The sequence below is a fragment of the Cupressus sempervirens genome, chromosome 3, assembly GCF_028749045.1.
Source record: "Cupressus sempervirens isolate cs-2001-9-10 chromosome 3, ASM2874904v1, whole genome shotgun sequence".
NCBI classification, from domain to species: Eukaryota; Viridiplantae; Streptophyta; class Pinopsida; order Cupressales; family Cupressaceae; genus Cupressus; species Cupressus sempervirens.
Window position 1 is genome coordinate 388,228,434 of NC_143120.1, and position 21,215 is coordinate 388,249,648.

The window sequence follows — 21,215 nt, forward strand, 5'->3', positions numbered from 1 at the left end:
TCTATTTTAGGCCACAATTTGATGAGTTGAATATGTTTATGATGACAAATGCAAAGAAATTGTAATGTCCCCACTTTAGTAGTTGATCAAGTGTGTGTGCATTAGCCTAATTCTACATGGTCCCGAGGGCTAACGAAGCGTTTAAAGCGGTCCTAGAGTGTTTTGGCCTAGTCATCTCTAGTTTAGGCCCAAACAAAGTTGATTTACTTAATCTTAGGTATACTTACTGTCTTTAGTAAGTCAACAGGACATAGGGGAGGCTAGTTTTGGTGATTGGATTTGATACTCCTCGGCGAGAGCTTTTCGTCAAGCTATCACTCGTGCTGTTTGGAGTCTGATAGCTAATATATTTTTATGCTTGAAGTATTATTAAAGTAACATTTAATTTAGTTGTAAAATATTAAAGTGTTACTGTAATATTAAATTTTATGGGAATGTGTGCAAATCAAAGGGGCACCTAAGGGATACATAAGTGAATATTTTAATATGTTTTATATTGGACATCTTTTATCCCACATTGCTCATGAGAGTTGAGTTGACCCTTGGAGAAAGAATAAAAAGGAGCATTGGTGGCTTCATTTGGCAGGTTGAATACGAGGAGAAATTGATGTGTGAGTTGCAGATCCGTTCTTGGTATTAGAGGACGTCTATCCTCTCTTGTGACATTCTAGATGTCATTCCCTTGGGGTTTGGCCTTTAGAATTCATTGCTATCAGCTTCATTAACAACATATTGGGCACACTTCCAGCTATAGGCAGATTGGGTGTTTGCTCATATCCTCCCCACTTATTGTCTGATGCTTATGCCATTCTGAATGGATGATTTTTATAAAGATCTTGGACTGATTGAAGATAAATTATACTGTAGCAGCACTATAGCGTGACACTATTCATGCCATTGTAGCATGACACTTCATGTTACTGTAGTAGCAAGATGGGAAGTCATTACTGGAACATTATGTTATAATGCTGGAGTAATTAGTGAGTTGAAAAGTCTGCTATGTGTTTGATTTTATTAGTTTTGAAAATAATATTATTTCAGCAGTAGTTCAATTTTCAGTTTGCATACTATTATAAATTCTTTTTTGTTCATGTTATGTGATTTCAAATCTATGCAAAGACATAAAAACAAACAAACATTTTATTTCCGGAGCCATAAAGGGGTTTACACATTAAAAGAAGATATTAAGAGTTGGATGCAAATTATTTGACTAAATTCCTATTAGCAGTTGATTTAGTTTTTAGGCATTTCTAGGGTGTCTATTACAGAAATTGAATGATTGATATAAAGAGGGTTATGCTTTATCATCGTATGAGATGTACTCTCCTTTGAGAATAGGATTTTCAGCTTATAGCATTTTCAGGTTGCATTTTCTAGATGACAATTTCGATAGGGTACAAAGATGTAAAACTAAGAATGAGCTGAAGACTTCATGTGATGGAAATGATAGTTCTTCAAATTGGCATTGGGATAGAGCAATCTTGATGATGAATGATTTAATTCTGAGAAAATTGTTTCATTGTGTTGCACGTTTTGATTTGAGTTCAGTTGTTCCCGAATGTAAAATGGAGCTATTGGAGATCTATATGGGATCCTGGTATTTGTATGCAGATTTATCATTACTTGAGGATAAACAATTTGAAAAAGGGAGAACTATAATGCTCCTTTTCTGGGACATTAGAAGTCAATCAAATAATAAAGTTGTCAAATCTTATCAAATTAAATAACAACTCGATAAACTACTAAAATGAATTTATTGGAGCTTAATGCAAATTAGTAGTCATTTTTAATTTGAAAGAAGGGAATAAAAAAGAGACAAAATAGGAATTCCATGAGACAAGGAGAGGGAAAACGAAAGGTCACAAGGATGAACATGGACAAGTTCATTTTGAGTATGTTTGGTTTTATGCCTGCTTATTGTTTTCTCTTGGAGAATTTGGGAGCTTCAAGCTAGACTTATGGGATAAAAATCCTTTGCAATTCAGTCAATCGGACAGAAACCCAATTTGTCTCTAAGGTGGTTTCGCATCAGTATTCACAGTTGGGCAAATTGTGAATAGAGATATTCATATCTGTTTGAAAAACATTGTTGTAATGATTTATCTATTTTGAATATAATGCTCATGTTAAATTTAAGTCTGAAATTAAATGATTTTTAATATAATGCATTGGGTTAAAGAAATCAGTTGCATGCAAACTAATTTTTTATAGTTTTTGGGTACATTTGGAAAAAAAAAGAAATAAATATCCTAGTAGGATATTTTTTTGATAGGTTATCGGCTGAAGCCTAGATTTTTGTTGTTCATTTATAATTATTGTTAAGATTAATTATTATTATTATTATGTGTTAATCTCGAGTAGATTCAAACCCAAGACCTCCCTGATGAGAGGCTCACAATTTACCAATACATTGTAGGCTCTTGCCTATTCTATTAGGATATTTCATGCATAAAATATTATGCAACATGATCTTGTTATTAAAACCCTCATTGGTTGGACTTTTGATTAACTAACTAGTTCTACAATACATCCTCATATGACCAAGAACCAAAAACAAGTTGAGTGCCTCTCAATGTGATGTTGGGTAACGAAGCCATCCCTCCCTTTATCCAAAGCCACAAGAAGCAAAGATTGGTTTCTCAAAAAACTTAGATATTTTGTTGATAAAAAACTAGCCAGAAAACTCTGAAATCACATTTTTGCCAAAAATCGTTGAAAGAATTTGCAACAAATGACCACCACGATTTTTAGGGAAAATCATCGAACCCTTGATGCGACATGAGTTTGTGAAAAAATCAACAGAAACCCTTGATTTTATTTTTAAAATGGAGCAAAATTTCTGCTGAAAATTTCCTCACTAAATGTTTAGTGAAAATCACATTTTATTCTATAAACAAATCTACCAAAAAAACTCCATGATTTTTTTAATGAAAAATAACAAAAACACTAACAGGATTTTTCCCAATTTTTTTCTTGAAATTTCATCAATATTTCTAGATAATTAAACCACTAATTTTTTTCTAAAAACCAACTCCTATTTTGATACCATGAAATGATAATTGATTTATATTCAATATTAAAGAAAGGAGAGGATTTCTATAATGGAAATGATCGAGAATTAAAGGCATAATAGAAAGTTACTTAACTAACTAGCTAACTTATAAAATAGAAAGTTGCTAACTATAACTAAATGGTATGGCTAACTCTCCTCGTGGTAGATGAGGGATATGTAGATATCCAAGGGACACTTCATATCCACCTTTGCATTCTTGAAATGTCTCTAGTGAATCACGGGGATGCTTCTTGCTCTGAGAAAATTGCATTTCTGATATGGGACATTTTCAATGCCCAGAAATCCCTTAAGCTTCGGTGTGACACATAGCAGTCTCCCCACCTACGCACGTATAAAATATACATTTAAAAAAAATTATTTTTCTCAATTGTTAGTGCCTAGGGATGAACCTTTAAGTCACGTGGGCCCCATTTGTAATGTTGCCTTCCCAATCCTTTATGGAAATGGGACTGAACTTCTAAGTTTAATTGCAAGGACTTCTTCTGTAGTTGATATATTTCTCTCTGAACTATTGAGTTCGATTAACTCTAATGTTTAGGTGATGAAGAATTGATTTACAGTGACTTGATGTATATGAAAGATTCGTTTGATATAAATATATTGAGAGTTTGTTATTAAATGCTTGCAGTGCTATTATCTTTTACACTTCTTGAACTCGGGCTATAAATGTTTCGAAAACTACAACAAATCAATATGGTTGATCTTTGTAAGTGGGAGTATTGGATTGTTCTATAATATATATTGTTTTATAAAAAAGCACTTCAATGGTTATATATTCTCTTTGATATCTGTCTTTGGATTGCGATCTTAATGGTAGGATTTGGTTTATGATGATTTGGACTGTGAACTACTTACCATCCTTCCCTGTAATGCTTGTGCTTTTCCTCTCCTTGTACTTTGTATTTATTTGCTTCCTTGTTCTCCGATATGTAATATGGTTATATATTTTATATCCTTAGATGTATATTTGGTGCCCTCTCCTAACTAATACTGTGATATGTGACATGCCAAATTGTCTAATGTATTTTATTCAATGCCAATATGTTTGATCCTTTCTTTCTTATTAGATGGGTGTATGTGGTTTGCCCTTGTTACTTGTTGAAAAGTCTTGGTACGTGCATTGGGTATATGTTCACACCGTCCTTTCCGGAATGGCATCCGTAGGATTATGAGTTGGTATTTCTGCACTGCCCATACTTCTTGCTTGTCAATTGGGTAGCTTCTCAAAGTGGTTTCTCTTTTGTCGATGTTGTAACATTCTCTTGGATGATGTTCTTCTATTTTTGGTGTATATATGTTGTCGACATCAGGATAATTTTCAAACTGCAATCCCACCCGATATCTTATTTTTATACCTAGATGCTTGCATTGCTCTATATCAGCTGATGCTGATTCTATTGCCTGATATGGACAGAGATATGTTTTGATATATAACACATTCGATATCTCCCCCACTAAGCCCCAGACAATTATATATATTGTTTGCCCATGACATGCCCATTCCAGTTGCATTGTTTCATTATCAATTACTATTAATCTTTACTAATTACAATATAACTGTTAAGATATTGTTATTCTCTTAGTGGACCGTGCACATGTCCCTCTAATTGCATAGTTGACAATTGCTTGGTTTAGTTAATTCCAGCGTGACTCAAGAGCAGGGTCGACCCATAATGGGACCATCATTTGTTTCAGAGTACATATGATTTGGTATTTGAAACTTTTCTTGTTTATTCAATGATTCTATTTCCTTTATTGTTGATTGTACCATATATATGCTGATTTGGCTATCTCATTAATGTTTTAGATTGCTATCATGCCCTTATTATTATTAATCATTATTTATTGTTAAAGAATGTAACAAGTTTCTGGTATGGTTAGTTATTCTCATGATATCAATATAGACTATTGATAGGTTTTGTGCTTAGTTACCGGATTCGCCTGGAAAAGGCCGGATCCGGGCTCGGGTCCGATTCGGATCCGGATCCACGTATGGATCCGTGAGGATCCGGGCAGGATTCGTAATCCTGCCTGTGGATCCGTAAGGATCCGCGGCCCGCGGATCCTTACGGATCCACAGGCAGGATTACGAATCCTGCCCGGATCCTCGAGGATCCACGCGCGGATCCGCGTGAATCCGCAGCAATGAAGGAGGAGAATGCAAAAACGTGGGCCCATTATCATTTTTTAATGTTTTTTTTTTGCCCTAAAGGCCCTAAACCCTAAAAACGACCCTCTAAATCACAATGCAAGTTCATTTGCTCTCTATTTTGCTCTCTCATACTTGCTAGTTTGAAGTGAAGTGCTTGGATTCGAAGGAGATCGGTTGTGGAGCTTCAAATACCTTGCAAGAAGTGTTTAAGGTATGCATTTCAACCATATTCTTGAATTCTTTCATAGATTATTGATTTATTTTTAGTTTTCCAAATTTTCAAGTTTTTGTGCAAGTGTGAAGTATGGTTTTCTTTCACTTTTTCTAGATTGCAAGAATAGAACAATGAGTAGTCAAGGCTCAGTGGGTGGGGGTGGGGCTGCATCACCAAGCTTCAAAATTGATAAGGGGTCTCCTTTATGGAGACACACAACAAGAGTTGCACAATGTCCTGGGGGTGGGGCATACATATGGAAATGTAATTTTTGCAACATACAACATAGAAGCTCCTATTCCCGAGTGAAACTACATTTTTTGGGCCCTGCGGGTGAAGGAATTCACATGTGTCAAGGTAGTGATAAGAAGGGATTACCAGTTGCACAAATAGCAGCATTAGCAAAAGAGCAAGATGATGCTGATAGAGCAGTTGCAAAAGCAAAACGTGGTGCTTCCCAAAAAACAAATATACCAACACCATCATTTGATCAAACAAACACAAGAACACATCCTTTTTTGCCTATGCCAACTACAAATGATGAAGATGAAGACCCATCTCCACTCACCCGCAAGAGAGGCCCACTAGATAGGGCATTCCAAATTGAAAAGAGAGACATTGCTGATCACAAAATTGGACGTTGTTTAATTGCAAATGGTGTTTCATTTAATTTTGCTAGATCACCTTATTTTAGGGAGATGGTGGAAGCAATAAATGATGCACCCCATGGTTACAAACCGCCTGGTTATGAGAAGTTGCGCACTACCATATTACATGATGAGAGGAAAAATGTAGAGGCTCAACTTCAACCAATAAGAGATTTTTGGGTTCAATCGGGTGTGTCTATTATTTCGGATGGTTGGAAAGATTGTATAAACCGTCCATTGATCAATGTTATTGCTGTATGCCCTAAGGGGGCAATGTTCTTGAAGGCAGTTGATTGTGAAGGGCAAGTGAAAGATGCAGAATTTATTTCACGCATTCTCATTGATGCCATAGAGTCAGTGGGTCCTGATAATGTTGTTCAAGTGGTCACGGACAATGCAAAAGTTTGCAGGGCTGCAGGGATAATTGTAGAGTCTAGATATGATCATATCTTTTGGACACCATGCACCGTCCACTCTCTCAATTTAGTGATGAAAGCAATTGGCACCGAAATAGATTGGGTGAAAAGGATATATGAGGAAGCTGAAGAGATTCAAATGTTTGTGACAAATCACCACATGTCACAAGCAATTTTTAGGAGTTTCTCGGACTTGGAGTTATTGAAGGTAAATTTTTATATTTAATATATAATTGAATATTATTGGATTCCACAATTATTAATTTTTGTTGTTGTTTACATTAACATGTTTTAATTTTTAAATGTTTTACTAACTTGAGTTTAACATGTTCTTAGGTTGCTGAAACCCGCTTTGCCTCTCACACAATCGTCTTGAGACGACTTGTGAAGGTAAAAGAAGCATTGAAGCATATGGTCATTAGCCCCCAATGGGGCATTTGGAAGAATTCCAATACAGCAAGGGCTTTAAATGTGAGAAGAATGATACTAGATGAGGATTGGTGGGGTCTTGTGAGTTATGTGTTGGAAATCACCGATCCAATAATGGCAATGCTTCGCTTCGCAGATAGTGATGAGCCATGCCTTGGGGATATTTATGATTCCATGGATAGTATGCTGGAAAAAATTAAAATGGTAAGTTTTACGCTCTTTTACAACAATTTTTTATTTGAGAGATATCTAGATTCTAAAGTTTAAATTGACATATTCACTAATTATAATTATTATTCATATTTCATATCTTAGGCCATACAAAGGAGGGAGAATGATCCTGAGGACACCCTTTACAAGAAGGTGGAAAAAATTGTTCATCATCGATGGAACAAGATGACCACACCTTTGCACCTCCTTGCATATGCTCTATCCCCGAGGTACTGTAGTTCTTATCAAATGTTTGTGCTTATTTTATCCAATGTTTGTGCTATTGATATTTGATAGTGTTCAATTGTCTTTTGTTATCCCCAGGTACTATAGTGCAGATGTACTTCGCCTTCCAGGTAGAGTGCCACCATTTAGAGATGCAGAGGTTGCAGATGGGTATAAGAGGGCACTAGCTAAGATATTCCAAGATCCAGAGATTGGGGCAATTGTGAGGAGTGAATTTGCTGCTTTCAACTCAGGTGAGGATTTCGACCCTATTGCCATAGCAGACCAAAGCAGGATGGGTGCCATCAAATGGTGGTACCTTCACGGGCAAGCCTTCACGTATCTCCAACCTCTTGCCATAAAGGTCCTATCCCAAGTAAGTTTGTAAAATTAAGCTTAAGGTTAACATTCTCAATTCTTTGAATTTATTATTTAATTTATTTATCTTGATTGTTGTATTGATAATTTTTAATTTCTCTTTAGGTTGCCAGCTCTTCTGCCGCTGAGCGGAATTGGAGTACTTACTCCTTTATCCACTCAATCAAACGCAACCGGTTGGCTCCAAAAAAATCAGAAGACCTTGTGTTCATTCACAACAATTTGCGCTTGTTGTCACGGAAGGATCCTAAGTACAAGAAGGGGCCCGAAAAGCTTTGGGATGTAGCACCCGAGACTCCTGATTTAGATATGACCATCCGAGATCTTGCTAGATCCACTTTGATTGATGTGGATGATGAGGAGGAGGATTATGAGTTAACAATCCCCTCTACTACTAGTGGTTTGGGTTCCTCTACTAATACAGATGCAGCACTTGCAGCTCACCAGTACCCCTCTGATGCGGATTTTCTTGAAAATCCATTTGATGATTAAATAAAAAACTTTAGTGTTGACTCTTGACTCTTTTATGAGTAAATCATGTTATAAACTTTAAGTTTAATGATCTATATTTTGAATGTTACAAGCTTTCACTTTCAGTAATTCAATGTGAATGTGTTGATTTCCTTTATAATCGTGAAAATAGATTAATTATCAATGTCATTGATCAAGTATACTAGATTCATACTATGAAATGATTTAGTTTTAGAATTATGTATATTTCTCTTTTTTTTAGTATATATAATGCATATATATAATTATATATATATATATATATATATATATATATATATATATATATATATATATATATATATATATATATGCACGAATCCTCCACGAATCATAATTGGGAAAAAAAAAAATCCCGAATCCACGGATCCGATTCACGTGCCCGAATCGGATTCGTGTCATGAATCGGCAACTAAGGTTTTGTGCTATTCCTTTTGGGTCATAGTGATTCACATCAATACTCCAGCTATGAATCTTGACAGATTATAATAGATGTTATTTATTGTGATAATTATGTTGATAGTTATAATAGTTTATATAAATTTATTATTATTAGCATATTTCTTTTATATTTTGAATTACTATTGAAAAATTATTATGTATTATATTTTATCATTTGTCTACTTCTATTTAGTATTATTCTCTTTCATCAGTATTTATGTAATAAATTATATTATTTAACTAATTAGTTATTATTAAATTGTATTTCAGTACGGACATTACACCTGATGGAACCTGGTTTTTCACAAAATTTAGTCTCCATTTGTGAAGAGATGTTGGAGATCAATGTCCCATCGTCAGATCATAACAAGGATTACTCACCTCAAACAAGAGCTTGTTTACGGATTCCTACATATGCAGATGTAAAATTTGCATGCGGCATTGGCATAAACAGGGAGTATTAAATGTTATCTTTGGTCAAGATTATCATAGACGAGGAAGATCAGAAACTGAGCAAACCCGAGCAAACCCTTATCACCGGAGTTGATATACCAGCCTCAGGAGAATGTTTGAAGGTTGCCTCTATCTGGAGTAGGCAGATTGTGGTGCCCAGGTTTCTACCAAGATATATAAAAGAAAAGTAAAAACCACTAAGCTCAATTTGTCATTGTTCAGGCCTGTTAATAATCTGCAGCAAATAGGTAAAGCATTTGTATAGAGGCAAAGATCTTGATACACCAGGTCAAACTGCATGTCCAGAAATAATGATCATTATATTACCTGCTGATAGCAAATCGTTCAAGTGTATAATCCACACAATTCATATATATAATATTTATGAGTCAGTCAGATCTTCAGGTATACAAAAGAAGAAGTGGTCAAATATGAAGTTAGAATGCATGACATGGCACAGACAGAGTTATCATACAACATATATTTAAAGAAAAAAGAGAAGAAAGATATTCAGTTCATACTGTTCGAATAGAGAGAAATGTGTATATGCAGAGATAAATAATCATCGACTTATTCTACAGCAGTGAAGGCACTTAAAGAGACTTTTATCACAAGCATAGAAAGATATTTGTGTTATAGCAATAAGTGATGGCTCCATTGATAATGGCAATGATCGATGTTTTACTAAAACTCATACCGTTGATGAAGAAACTGAAAAAAGGCACAACCAGGAGATATCATGAATACGTATGCAGCAGAACCATGGCAGAATCTCTGGATTTCTCAGTACAACAAAAATTATCAACAAGATAGTGGAAGAGGATGTTCGCAAGAGGCAAATAAAATAAATTGGTATCCACCAAAAAGACCATTCAATTTGAGTGGGATCTCTATTGTATTAGCCAATGATGCAGAGTTGGTGTCAATAAAAGGAGTTGTGGAGTATGTAAAGGGACTGTCGAGAGATGTTGAAGAGTGATTTTAATATTTTAATATCTTCAATCCAAATTGAATTGGTGCCGTCGGTTGGCAAAATAGTGTTGTTCAGATATAGTTTCAAATTGCTTGATATGATTAAGGCTACGCACATCAGAACAATTTCAAATGATAGTTGGCCTCCAATCGGGTTGAAATTTAGGTTGTTTAAATGCATATATCCTATCCTAGAGTTCAAACAACGAATGAATATGAAAGAAGCATCAAGCATCAAGCATCATACGACTATCGATGGTTATCGCTATAGAAGGAATTTGAATCATTCAATATCACTCGTTTATTTAACTTTTACTTGATAGTCAAAATCTTATTATGTTTTGTATTGTTGCAGGTTTGTGGAATATGCGTTAGGAGTCACCATCGCATTTTGCCAAACTGGATAATCTTAGAGGAAACCCATGACAGGAAGATGCGCTCAATTTTATCATGGCGGATAGCTCTATATGATGGAAAAGGTCAAATGATGTGGCACCCGAATATTAAAAGCACCCATGATAGTTATTCTATGAAAATTTTCTATACATTCTAAACCATCTTGTTGCGATAAGCATTCTGAGAACGCTAACAAATAGCTACCAGCTGAACTGTCGTTCGCAAAACATTAAAACATAGGAACCCGATTAGTTATTTGTTATGAAGGGTCACCTTGTTAATAAGGATAATTTAGTACCCTTTCATGGTTTATAAATATAGATGTAAAATCAAACAACAATTCGCATTCATATTTAAAATTTTTACATATTCTATACACACTTTGATATATTATATTCTTTCATTGGTAAGGAAATGAGCAATTGAACAAAGCTCGTGGATTTGAATTATTGGGTGAATTTTTTCTGATTTTGGAATCGAAATGCATTGGATGGATCATCTATAAGGAGTGTCTCTATGTGCAATTTTTATTTTGGGGATAATCTGTAAGCATATCTATTTTATTTATTTGATTAGGGTTTAGTCGTGTCCTTTATAATTATTTTTAAAATTCTATAAATATTTTAATGTTTGGACAAGTGGACTGGGTCATTATTGCATTTTAAACTTGATAAACATAGATATTGTGAAATATTTAATTGTTTCCATATTTATGTCTAGTTTGTCTCCATATCACAGGAGTTAAACTGCATCCTAGACTAGTTTAAAATTGCGTTTATATGATTGATCTGTCACGTTTGAATTGTTAAAATTGTATATAGTTTAAAAACATTGAACTTTATAAAGTTGTACGTGTCAACTTATAATATTGACTTTGATTGCCCATTCAATTAAGCACTGGTCTTTATATTACTCTTGATTCATAATCCATATGCTGGCAACTGTTTAATTTTTTTTCCAAGAGGAATTAATATATTCATTTGTTGCGTTCATTCTTTATTTAAAACATTATCACATTTATTTATTAATTCATAATTTTCAAGTTTAATGTTATTTTATAATTCTTTCCGTTAGGAAGACTTTCATAACATTCACATTCTAATCAATCTGCTATAAGTATCTTGGATTTAAGGTTGTTGTCCAGGATTAGGTACACTGGCCTTGGTTTTGCAAAGCCAGAAGTGCAGGGGATTTGGATCGCATCGATTAATTCCGTCAAATTGGCCTTAACCGTTTGGATATCCCAACATTGAGCAAGCAAGGCTCGTAGGATTCCAATCTACAGTTTTGGGGACCAACAACACCATCATTGCAACAAAAACATTAATACCAAGTAGGTTTTGATGAAGATTTGGCTCAAGGAAGCAAAAATGCTTATTTTGTGGGGTCTAGAATGATACAATAGAATTACTAGAGTTAATTCATAACTTTTTATTCTAGAAAAGGTGTTGGAATATGTTCTTTTTCTGATGAAGTAAAGAACCACAAATATAGTATTGAGATAAACAAGCTTTGGGGTATTCTAAATGATACTTTAGCTACACCTGTGCCCACTACTTTGTCTAAGAGGAAGACACAAGTTTAATAGAGCCAACCACAAAGTTCCCATACTTTACGAATGAGAGTAGGAGTGATGCCACAAATTTCTTCCAATGTTGTTGAGTATGCAAAATAGAGTAGGGAATAATCCCAAATATAATTTGTTATATGTTCAACAAGGGGAGTACCATCATATGTGCCACCAATTGAGACCGAGTTGAGGACCAAAAGCTTGGATAAGAAATTTTCCAAGGTCAATATGTTGATGGAAAAGATGGAGGAATGTTGGGTGAAGAATGCATACAACATAGTCATGGTTGGGTGAATGGATAGTAGCCATCCTCCACTCGTCAATATCAAGGTTACATGCATAGAGGGGCCATACATTTTTAAGGTAATTGATTCCATAGAGCATCATTAAGATGCTACTTTTCAGTTCCAAGTCCTCAAGAAGGCTACTGAGGAGGTTGGGCCACAAAATGTGATCCAAGTAGTGACAGATGCAACACATGTTTAAGACTACAAGGAAACTTATTAAGGCAGCTGATAGACATATATAAACTCCATGTTGTGTGCATGCTATGAACAATGCACTCAAGGACATGCGGAAGATTGAGTGGATCAATGTAGTGGTTAGTAATGCTAGAGGTCTGCAGATGTATTGTAATGTCCCCATTTCCAAGATCAATTTTAATTATAATAATAGAATTAATTTAAGATCACATAAATAAATAAATAAATAAATAATATAATTGTAATACATTTATAATACAATTTGTTATTAAATATATTATAAATATAATAAGAAAGAAAATTGATACAACATTCATGAGTCAATATTATATTGTTATCATCATATTATTAATAATATAATAATGTGATTTATACATTAATAAAATTCAATATTAGAAACTAATAACAAATATAATATAAAAAGTATAAATTATAGTTATGAATGATATATATAATATTGGGTTAGGTCAATCATCTTAAAGTCATGTCCATTCAATATATAAGATATATAGGAGAGTTACAGCTGAAGATAAAACAAGAAACAACTCATCAAATTCATCTAACCAATCATAATCAATCCAGATGATAGCTTGCAGCAAACAGGAATCAGAGATTTAATAATGGACTCTTGTTCATCATTCTACAATATATCAATCAGAGGGAGAAAAAAGGAACTAAATAGGAAAGCAAGAGAAAAACTACCAAGATGCAGGTACAAGTCAAGAAAGCCAAGGCATCGGATAGGAAATAATATAGGAGATGCAGAAACTGAAATGAAAAAATAAACTGACTGATCAGAAGACACACAATCAACGATGAAAGATACCAACGCTAGGTTTGAAGAATGATCATACACGAACATATATTAGTTTTGAGCAGTAATGTTATTGAATATTAAAGAAACACCCATATCACCAAAGGAGAGGTATCCAATTTTCAGCGTATCCAAAACTCATTAGTGTAATATACGCAGCAAGCAGAATACACAGGATATAGAAATCAAAAGCATATTGGTAGTATCCAAAGTAGAGAAATTGAGAAGCTTAAAGAAGACATCAACATACAGGAATAACAAACTACCAATTCGGCCAGAATAGAAGAATCATAGTGTCAGTGACTGATAAAGTTTCTTAGATGATTTTGATAAGGCTGAGTATAGTTCTAAAGCGAAGACTATCAATCATGCTGCAGATATAATTCATTTGATGTGGGCATGTTTACGTGTTGAGCTTGGTCACTAGAACATCAATTTTATCCTGTCAGAAACAAAGAAGAGTACATGGGCATCAATATTAGTAATTAACAAGTGAAATAAATAAATAATTTGCGAGTCAAGATCTCCTAAAGAGATCATCTTTTCAGATGCCAAGGTGCATACCCACTCAATAGGGAATTGGTTCATCGGTGAACAGGTCTAATCCTTCAAACCAGTGGGTAAAGAATTCAGACTTACTACAAATATTTTGTAGTGAGGTTTTTCTCTTGACTATCACACTAGACAACCATTAATTATGAATCAATAATCTCCAACATAAGTATGCAAAAATAGAATTCAATATATACACCAGAGACTATCATATTAATGAGAGACATTAGTGATCTTAATACAAATTTCATTAAGGCCTGCAAGGAACAATAGAAGCCACTCACACCATTGTCATGGAAGAAACATTATACGTGGGAACATGATTCATATTCTCCATTACATAGCACAATCATAGAGAATAGATGGAGCTGTAACCATGAGGAATTGCAAAAGTTGTCCAATATTCAATAATATCTTAAATAGGGACATTAAATGTATCTATAACCAAAATCACACCTAACATGCACTCTTTAGGAGCTTCATTAAGGAGTTCTTGAATTTTGTTGAGACCAATTATGCATCCTATGTGTTGCAAGAGTCATTGCAAGTCATGGTTATGACAACGAATTGGAATTACTAAGTTGAGTTAGAGCAAAGGAGAGTGAAGGAAACAATGAAGTGGTGTTGTGTGATGTCAAATATATAGACTCCATCATTGCTCTAGTTTTCTAGGTCATCATATATGCGGATGGGGATGCAAGTACCCTTGGAGAGGTGTATGAGTGCATTGATCTTATGGTTGACCAGATGAGGGTTGTTGTGCAAGAGGACCTCACATTAGCTTTTTACAATGAAGTGAATGAACACATTAGTGGAGATGGGATAAGCTCAACACTCCCTTGCACGTGGGTACCTATGCATTTAATCCTAAGTGGTACAATACTAGGCATGGTAGAGTTACATCGATACAAGATGGTGATATGAAGGAAAATTTCTTTATCTGCATTGAGAAGATGTATGATCCTTTTGATACTAAAACAATATGCATTGAGTTGACCAAACTTACCAATTTTAGGGGTTATTCAGAGGCAATCAAGATGAATATGGAAACTATGGCATAGGAGGACCCAATTTCGTGATGGAACTGTTGTAGACTGAAATCCAAGATTACTGCCATTTGACTACTACCTTAGGTTTCTAGTTCTTTACCAGTTGAGAGGGACTTGTCTACCTCTAGCTTCATCAACTCTCTTAAGATAAACAAACCTCTAGAAGAGCAGAAAAGCTTGTACCTGTACATACTGATTTCCATCTCATTGACCACAAGGAACATGTACAAACGGAGTCAACACAATGAGATGTAGACAAAGTGGAGCCAACACAAATTGATAAAGATGTTATGACATCAGATGTAGGGCTGGCTAGTGTTAGTTTGGCAGAGCTTGATCATGAAGAGTCAAGTAGTTCCAGTGATGAGGAGAAGTTTTCCTTCGGGGATGATTAGAGGGCTCCCTTAACTACATTTTAACATTATGCACTTATTCTGAAGTCATGCTACTCATTGTAATCATCTTTATGATATTTCCAATATAATAGAAATCTCTAATTTGACATTTTAATTAATAAATTTTTTTTAGTATTCAAGTATTTAATATTTTGGAGTTTGATATTTGCAATTTTTTATATTTTACAAATTTGCCAAAGTTTCATTTGCAATTTAATGTTCATAGCTTTAGTCTTCTAATGGCATTTATTTTTACTAAGTTGCCGGTTCGGATTCTGGTTTGACATTCAGATTTGCAATTCGGTCAATTTTTCTTTGGACTGGGTTTGGGTTCGTTTGTACAAGATTTTTAAAATTTTTCCTTTTATATATATGTAAATATATGCTGCAGCAAATAAGTTCATACACCACTATTATTATTGAATACACAGACTAGCTATTGTGTCATCCAGAATGACAAACATACATCAAGTCATGTCCTTAAATCAGAAGTTAAGAAGAGTCTACACTGCAATCTTGAATCATCTTGAATCCCAGAAATTAGACACTTGGTAAGATTCCTACAAATAATGATCGCTGCCCTGAGCTGTAGGAAATAACATTGTAACTTTTGCATTCTGCAAATTTAAGCAACACCAAAGAATGGCTCAATTTCAGTCATGCACATCAATATTATTCATTATCAAAAGTTTGAAACTAACCAATTATCCTCTAATCGCATCTTTTAATTGGAATTACAACCGCAACTTCCAACTGGGAGTGTTGGGGAAAATGTCTTTCATTGTTTGTCAACAATCCTAGTGTTTTCCATCATAGTCTGCCAGGTTTATTATCGAGCCAAAATAATGTTACTGCATAAATTCCAAAGCCAGACTTCTGAACCATGACTTATAAGTATGCTGATATAATATATCTAGCTATTGTATAGTTTGGTTTTAATATTCTTCTAGATGACTTAATTCTTCGTCAATTAAAAAATTACATTCATGAATATTCAACGAAAACATTAGTCTAGGCTCCTTAATTTCTTCACTGCAAAATTCGTTTTTTCTAAATTCAAGCCAAAAAGTTTAAATTAACTACTTGGAAGCTTCTCTGCATATTCTTCCTTTTTTAATGATACAATATAATCCCTCAACTTTAATAAATAAGTTCCCATTTAGTCAAGTGGAGAAATAAAATACAGCTTCGCATTTCATGCTATCAGCTAAACTTATTATTAAGTGTTTGTGCTTTATGAATATAATTTTTCCCTGAACTTTTAATATCCTTTATCAGCTAATGGGAAACAATAAAGCCTAACGTAATATAATGACAACATTTTTTTTCACTGCAGGTAGCAAAATTACTTTTGTAGTGATTATCAATCTTCTTTCTTTACAGTGTGAACACCTCGAGAAAATTCGCATCAAATTCACAAATTGGAAAAAAAATTGTTCAAATTCCGCCCAGGCTCCGCTGACATTTAATGCATTCATTACAAATTCCCCAAAAGTCGACCAGGGTTTGAAATATCAAATCCATAGGGAATTTCACAGGAAACAGACAAATTTGAACAATCTTCGAACTGACTACGAATTTTAAGGAATTGAATGTCGAATTTGAGGATTTTGGAGCGAATATGGCAACTTAGTATTTTTACAATATAAATGAGCTGAAATGAACTCGTTTTGGTGTTAGAAATGTTTTACAAGTGACTTTTATGCTTTGAAATCCATTTTGTGGTGCTCAAGTCAAAGTCCAAGTCAGTAAGAAATGGTATAAAAGAAGCATTTTAAAGAAAGGGAAAGGGAAAGGGAATTAACTAAATTTTCAAGTTCACTTAGATGCATGCCAAATGAACCCATCCCTATTTTTTTAGCATCTTGTCCATATTGTCAAAAACTCGATGGAGCTTAGCATATTATAAAGAGTATATTAATTTGGAGTTGGGACTACAGCTCTGTATTGAGTCTTGGTTTTGTGTACTTTACCCTGTCCAGCTCTAAATAATAGCCATTATAAAAGCAATAATTATAATTAAGGATATATTGAGCTTCGGATGTTCTAGTCCAGTTTATTTTGACGATTATATCATCTTTAAAAGCATTTGATTTTGATTACCTGAATCCTATGTTTCATAATTGTTCTTCTCCCCTTTGTTAATTGATTTGTTTTTGCTATAATATATTATTGTTTTCTAGTGAGGAATGTGATAAAAACTATGTTATTCTGATCTTGGAGGCATTTTGAAGTCACATAAATTATTTTTATGGTGAAATCAACTTGCATTACTATAGCATGTGTTTTTCTTTGTCAAGATTCATCTATATATATCCAAAGTGTTGTGCATCTGGTAGGGAGGTCTGATTCAACGTTCTTTATTTTTCAAACAGCTTGCAGGTGGCACAGCATCAATGCAACAGATGAAGGAACGCTTGGAGAAGGACTTGGTGGAGGTATGCAATCATCTGCTTTTAAAATCTGTAGTATATTCTCAATTCCCTTTTAGAAATTTTGAGTATTCAGGGGACCTGAAACATGGAATCTAAACCTGTAATTCTTTCTTAAACTTAAATTATATCTTTCCCTACATGACATTATGTGGCAACTTTGTGCTCAACTTATTACACAGAGATTGAGTTGGAACAGTCAAAATCTGCTTGCAAACTCAAAATAGTCCACAAATAAACAATTTGCAAAATGAGAGATATCATATGCATGTTACTTAAAATGTACAATGAGCTTTGCTTATAAAGGAAACAATGAAGGGGTGAGAATGTAGTACTAAAACTCTGACTACCCCTCCAAGTATGAAGTAACGGTAGGAGTCTATGTACAAGTGTCAGGACACTTGATGAGTCTACAAGAGGTGAGACAAAGTCCAAAGAATCTTTGTAAATGAGCTAAAGTGTAATGTGAATAGGACTTTACTAAGTCAAAAGCTAGCTAGTTTGATTGTATCTCTTCTTACACTAATGGATTGCTCAAGACAAATATGTCTTTAAAAGACCACATTTTATAGTTTTCTGTTTCGATTTACGGGATATATTTTATAAGGTCTTGTATGATACATTTGCTTGAAGTATTGTGCTCTATTATTAGAATGATATTGTGAATGTATGTTTAAGGTCCTGAAACATGTATCTCAAACATGGTTTGCTGTTTTTATCGGAGTGCCTGATAATGGTCACTATGTTCTCTCTCCTAGTTAGCTCCATCTTAAAATTTTTGTGTTGTGACTAAATTGAAGTTGACTCAGTTCAAACCTTGTATAAAAAGGTGAATCTTGAAGTAAATGCCAATCCTTTCTTTCTGTCTGTCTTTCTCTTCCTTCCCATTCTTCTACCTCTACTTCACTAATTTTATGTAAAAATAAATAAATGTAGCTTTCACTGCAAGATGTATAGTTTTAACATGAAGTATCCAATTTTATTTCAATGCACTCCATTGTAGAGTTCAGTATGTAAACAAAACGTATTGAACAAGCTGTGTCTGTTAGAACTATTACCTCTGCAAACATTGTAGTAGTATTACAATTTATCAAGCTCTAGAAAGATAAACTTCGTAAGTCAACAATTTTTTTTCTCAGGAAACACCACCAGCAGCACGTGTCAAGGTTCTTGCAAGTGGCAATACAACTGAACGAAAACACAGGTTTAGTTTCTCATTTTGATCCCTTAGCAATTTTGTATATGTTGTTTGTGGCACATCCTGTTAAATCAAATTCATTTGGTTTCTATTCAGGCTTTCTTTGAGATTGTTTTCTTTTGATTGTGACACATTTAAACTGATATTATTAAACTAGAGATTCCTAAGTGGTCTGGATTAAATACTTTTGGGTTTTCTAAACTAACATCATGCCTATACCTTGGACTGTTGAATGGCTGCACTATCCTTGATGACATACCTACTCCAAATCTGATTGCTTTCTTGTTAAGAATGTGACCTGAATAATTCTACAGGTTTGATAAGTACAGATCGTACCTTCTTAGTATGGTTAATATATCCTATGAATGGCAAGTAATACATATTATGCATTTCCTATAAGAGCCGGCGATTCCAAATAGATATTCTTGTTTTGTATCTAACTAAACTAATACTAAGTTTTGTTAATTCTAAACAGAATTATTAAGTCGCCGATTTAGGAATAATAATGTTTTAATGCTAAACTAAGGGTCATGTCCCTTGAGGGACATACCCTCTAGAAGGATATATCTATGGGTTCTGAATGTAGTTTGGAGGACACACAATACACAGCAGTCTGATCTTCCAAGCATTCTCCTTCCTACGAATACATAGCAGAGATATTTACAATCACACAAGTTCGAGCATAGAGTACTGGATCTGCATTATACACAGTGTTGGCTTTCTCAAACAATTCATAATATTTAGAATATTAAGATATCATTCTCAGCAATCAAATTCTGATTCAAAATCTGATCCAAAGTCTGGTCCAAAACTAAAGAATTTGCAGAAACTTTACATGGTATCAGAGCAAGGTTATTAAATCCAGGGCTCTGCAAATTTAGTCATCAGACTTTACATATACTTAGTAATCTTCTCCTATCTTCTATGGCATATACAATTAGGCCCAAAGACAGGTTTGACGGGAAGGACCACTTTGAAGCCTGGAAATTCAGAATCTTAATGATTCTTGAAGAGAACAATGTAAAACAGTTCGTTGATGGAGCATCCAAACAGCCCCCAGTTGAACCTCACAAATCCATATGAACCAATGGAAATAGAAAAGCCATTCAAATCATCTTGGATGGAGTTAAAAATGATATCATACCTATGCTTACAAAACACCAAACTGCCTACGATATGATGAATGCGTTACAGAATGCATATGAAGTAAACAATGCAACTAGGGTTCTTGCACTGAAAAGACAAGTGAATCACATCCAAAAAAAGAAAGGAGAATCAATAAACTCTTATTTTCTAAGAGTTGCCGGCATTAGGGATGAATTATTAAGCATAGGAACCATCATTAATGACACCAAACTTACGCTAATGGCCATAGATGGATTGCCAAAATCATGGGAAACATTCGCACAAGGAATAAGTGCTAGAGATCAGCTTCCGGACTTTAATAGATTCAAGAATGATTGTCTTCAAGAAGAGTCAAGAAAACTAAAGAAAGGAGGAAAATTAAGAGTAGAAGATGAAGAACTTCACGTCCTTAATGCAAACTCTTATAAAGGCAAGAAAAAGCACTTCAAGAAGAAAAGGGGAAATCAAAAGAATGGGAAGCCCAAGAAAGATCCATCTAAAATAAAGTGTTTCAAATGTGAAAAATTTGGACACTATAGATCTAATTGTTTGGAAAATTCCAAATAACAGGCAAATTGTACAAATGTCATTAGAGAATAAGAGACTTATGATCTTGAGAACCGTGTTTTGTATTCCTCTCTATCAAATGAAATCTCAAACAAGGCATGGGTAATTGATAGTGGATCTTCCAGACATATAACAGGATACAAAGAAACTCTAGATTCCTTATCAGAAAAAGTTAACGATGAAGTTACTATTGGTGATAACTTTGCACACTCAGTGGAAAGAATTGGTAACTGCACTTTGAAACTAAAAACAGGAAATACTCTTCTTCTTAAAGATGTACTCTATGTACTAGGTATTAAAAGAAACCTAATCTCAATTACAACATTAGAAGATGGACACAATTTTGCATTTGTGGATGGCAAAGTATTAACTTGGGCTAAGAACTCTTCCATCAAGAAAGCTAAATTAATTGGTCAAAGAAAGGGATATTTGTATGAATTGAATATAGAACCCAGTAGATCCATTCAAGCCCTAGTTCACGAAGTTGAAGATTCAAACGAAATATGGCACAGAAG

The 21,215-nt window shown here is 34.2% G+C and overlaps 2 protein-coding genes across 5 annotated transcripts in view; both read left to right on the plus strand.

Annotated features, from left to right (window-relative positions):
* The window catches only part of LOC149566639 (actin-related protein 4-like), a 233,136-nt gene that overhangs the window by 204,618 nt on the left and 7,303 nt on the right, over window positions 1–21,215 (plus strand). For 2 of the 4 annotated variants that reach the window (XM_089819941.1, XM_089819942.1), the window contains exons 18-19: window positions 17,754–17,816; window positions 18,950–19,014. In XM_089819941.1, the coding sequence (XP_089676067.1) occupies window positions 17,754–17,816; window positions 18,950–19,014 (128 nt within the window). Of the gene's footprint in view, window positions 1–8,965; window positions 9,126–10,475; window positions 10,600–17,753; window positions 17,817–18,949; window positions 19,015–21,215 lie in introns of those variants that run through there. The other 2 variants (XR_016362264.1, XM_089819944.1) reach the window with 2 other exon arrangements.
* Window positions 5,451–8,327, plus strand: LOC149566641 (uncharacterized). The gene is made up of 5 exons (XM_089819940.1): window positions 5,451–6,710; window positions 6,839–7,135; window positions 7,247–7,371; window positions 7,466–7,742; window positions 7,850–8,327. The coding sequence occupies exons 1-5, from the start codon at window positions 5,571–5,573 to the stop codon at window positions 8,234–8,236; spliced, it is 2,226 nt and encodes a 741-aa protein (XP_089676066.1). The 5' UTR covers window positions 5,451–5,570; the 3' UTR covers window positions 8,237–8,327.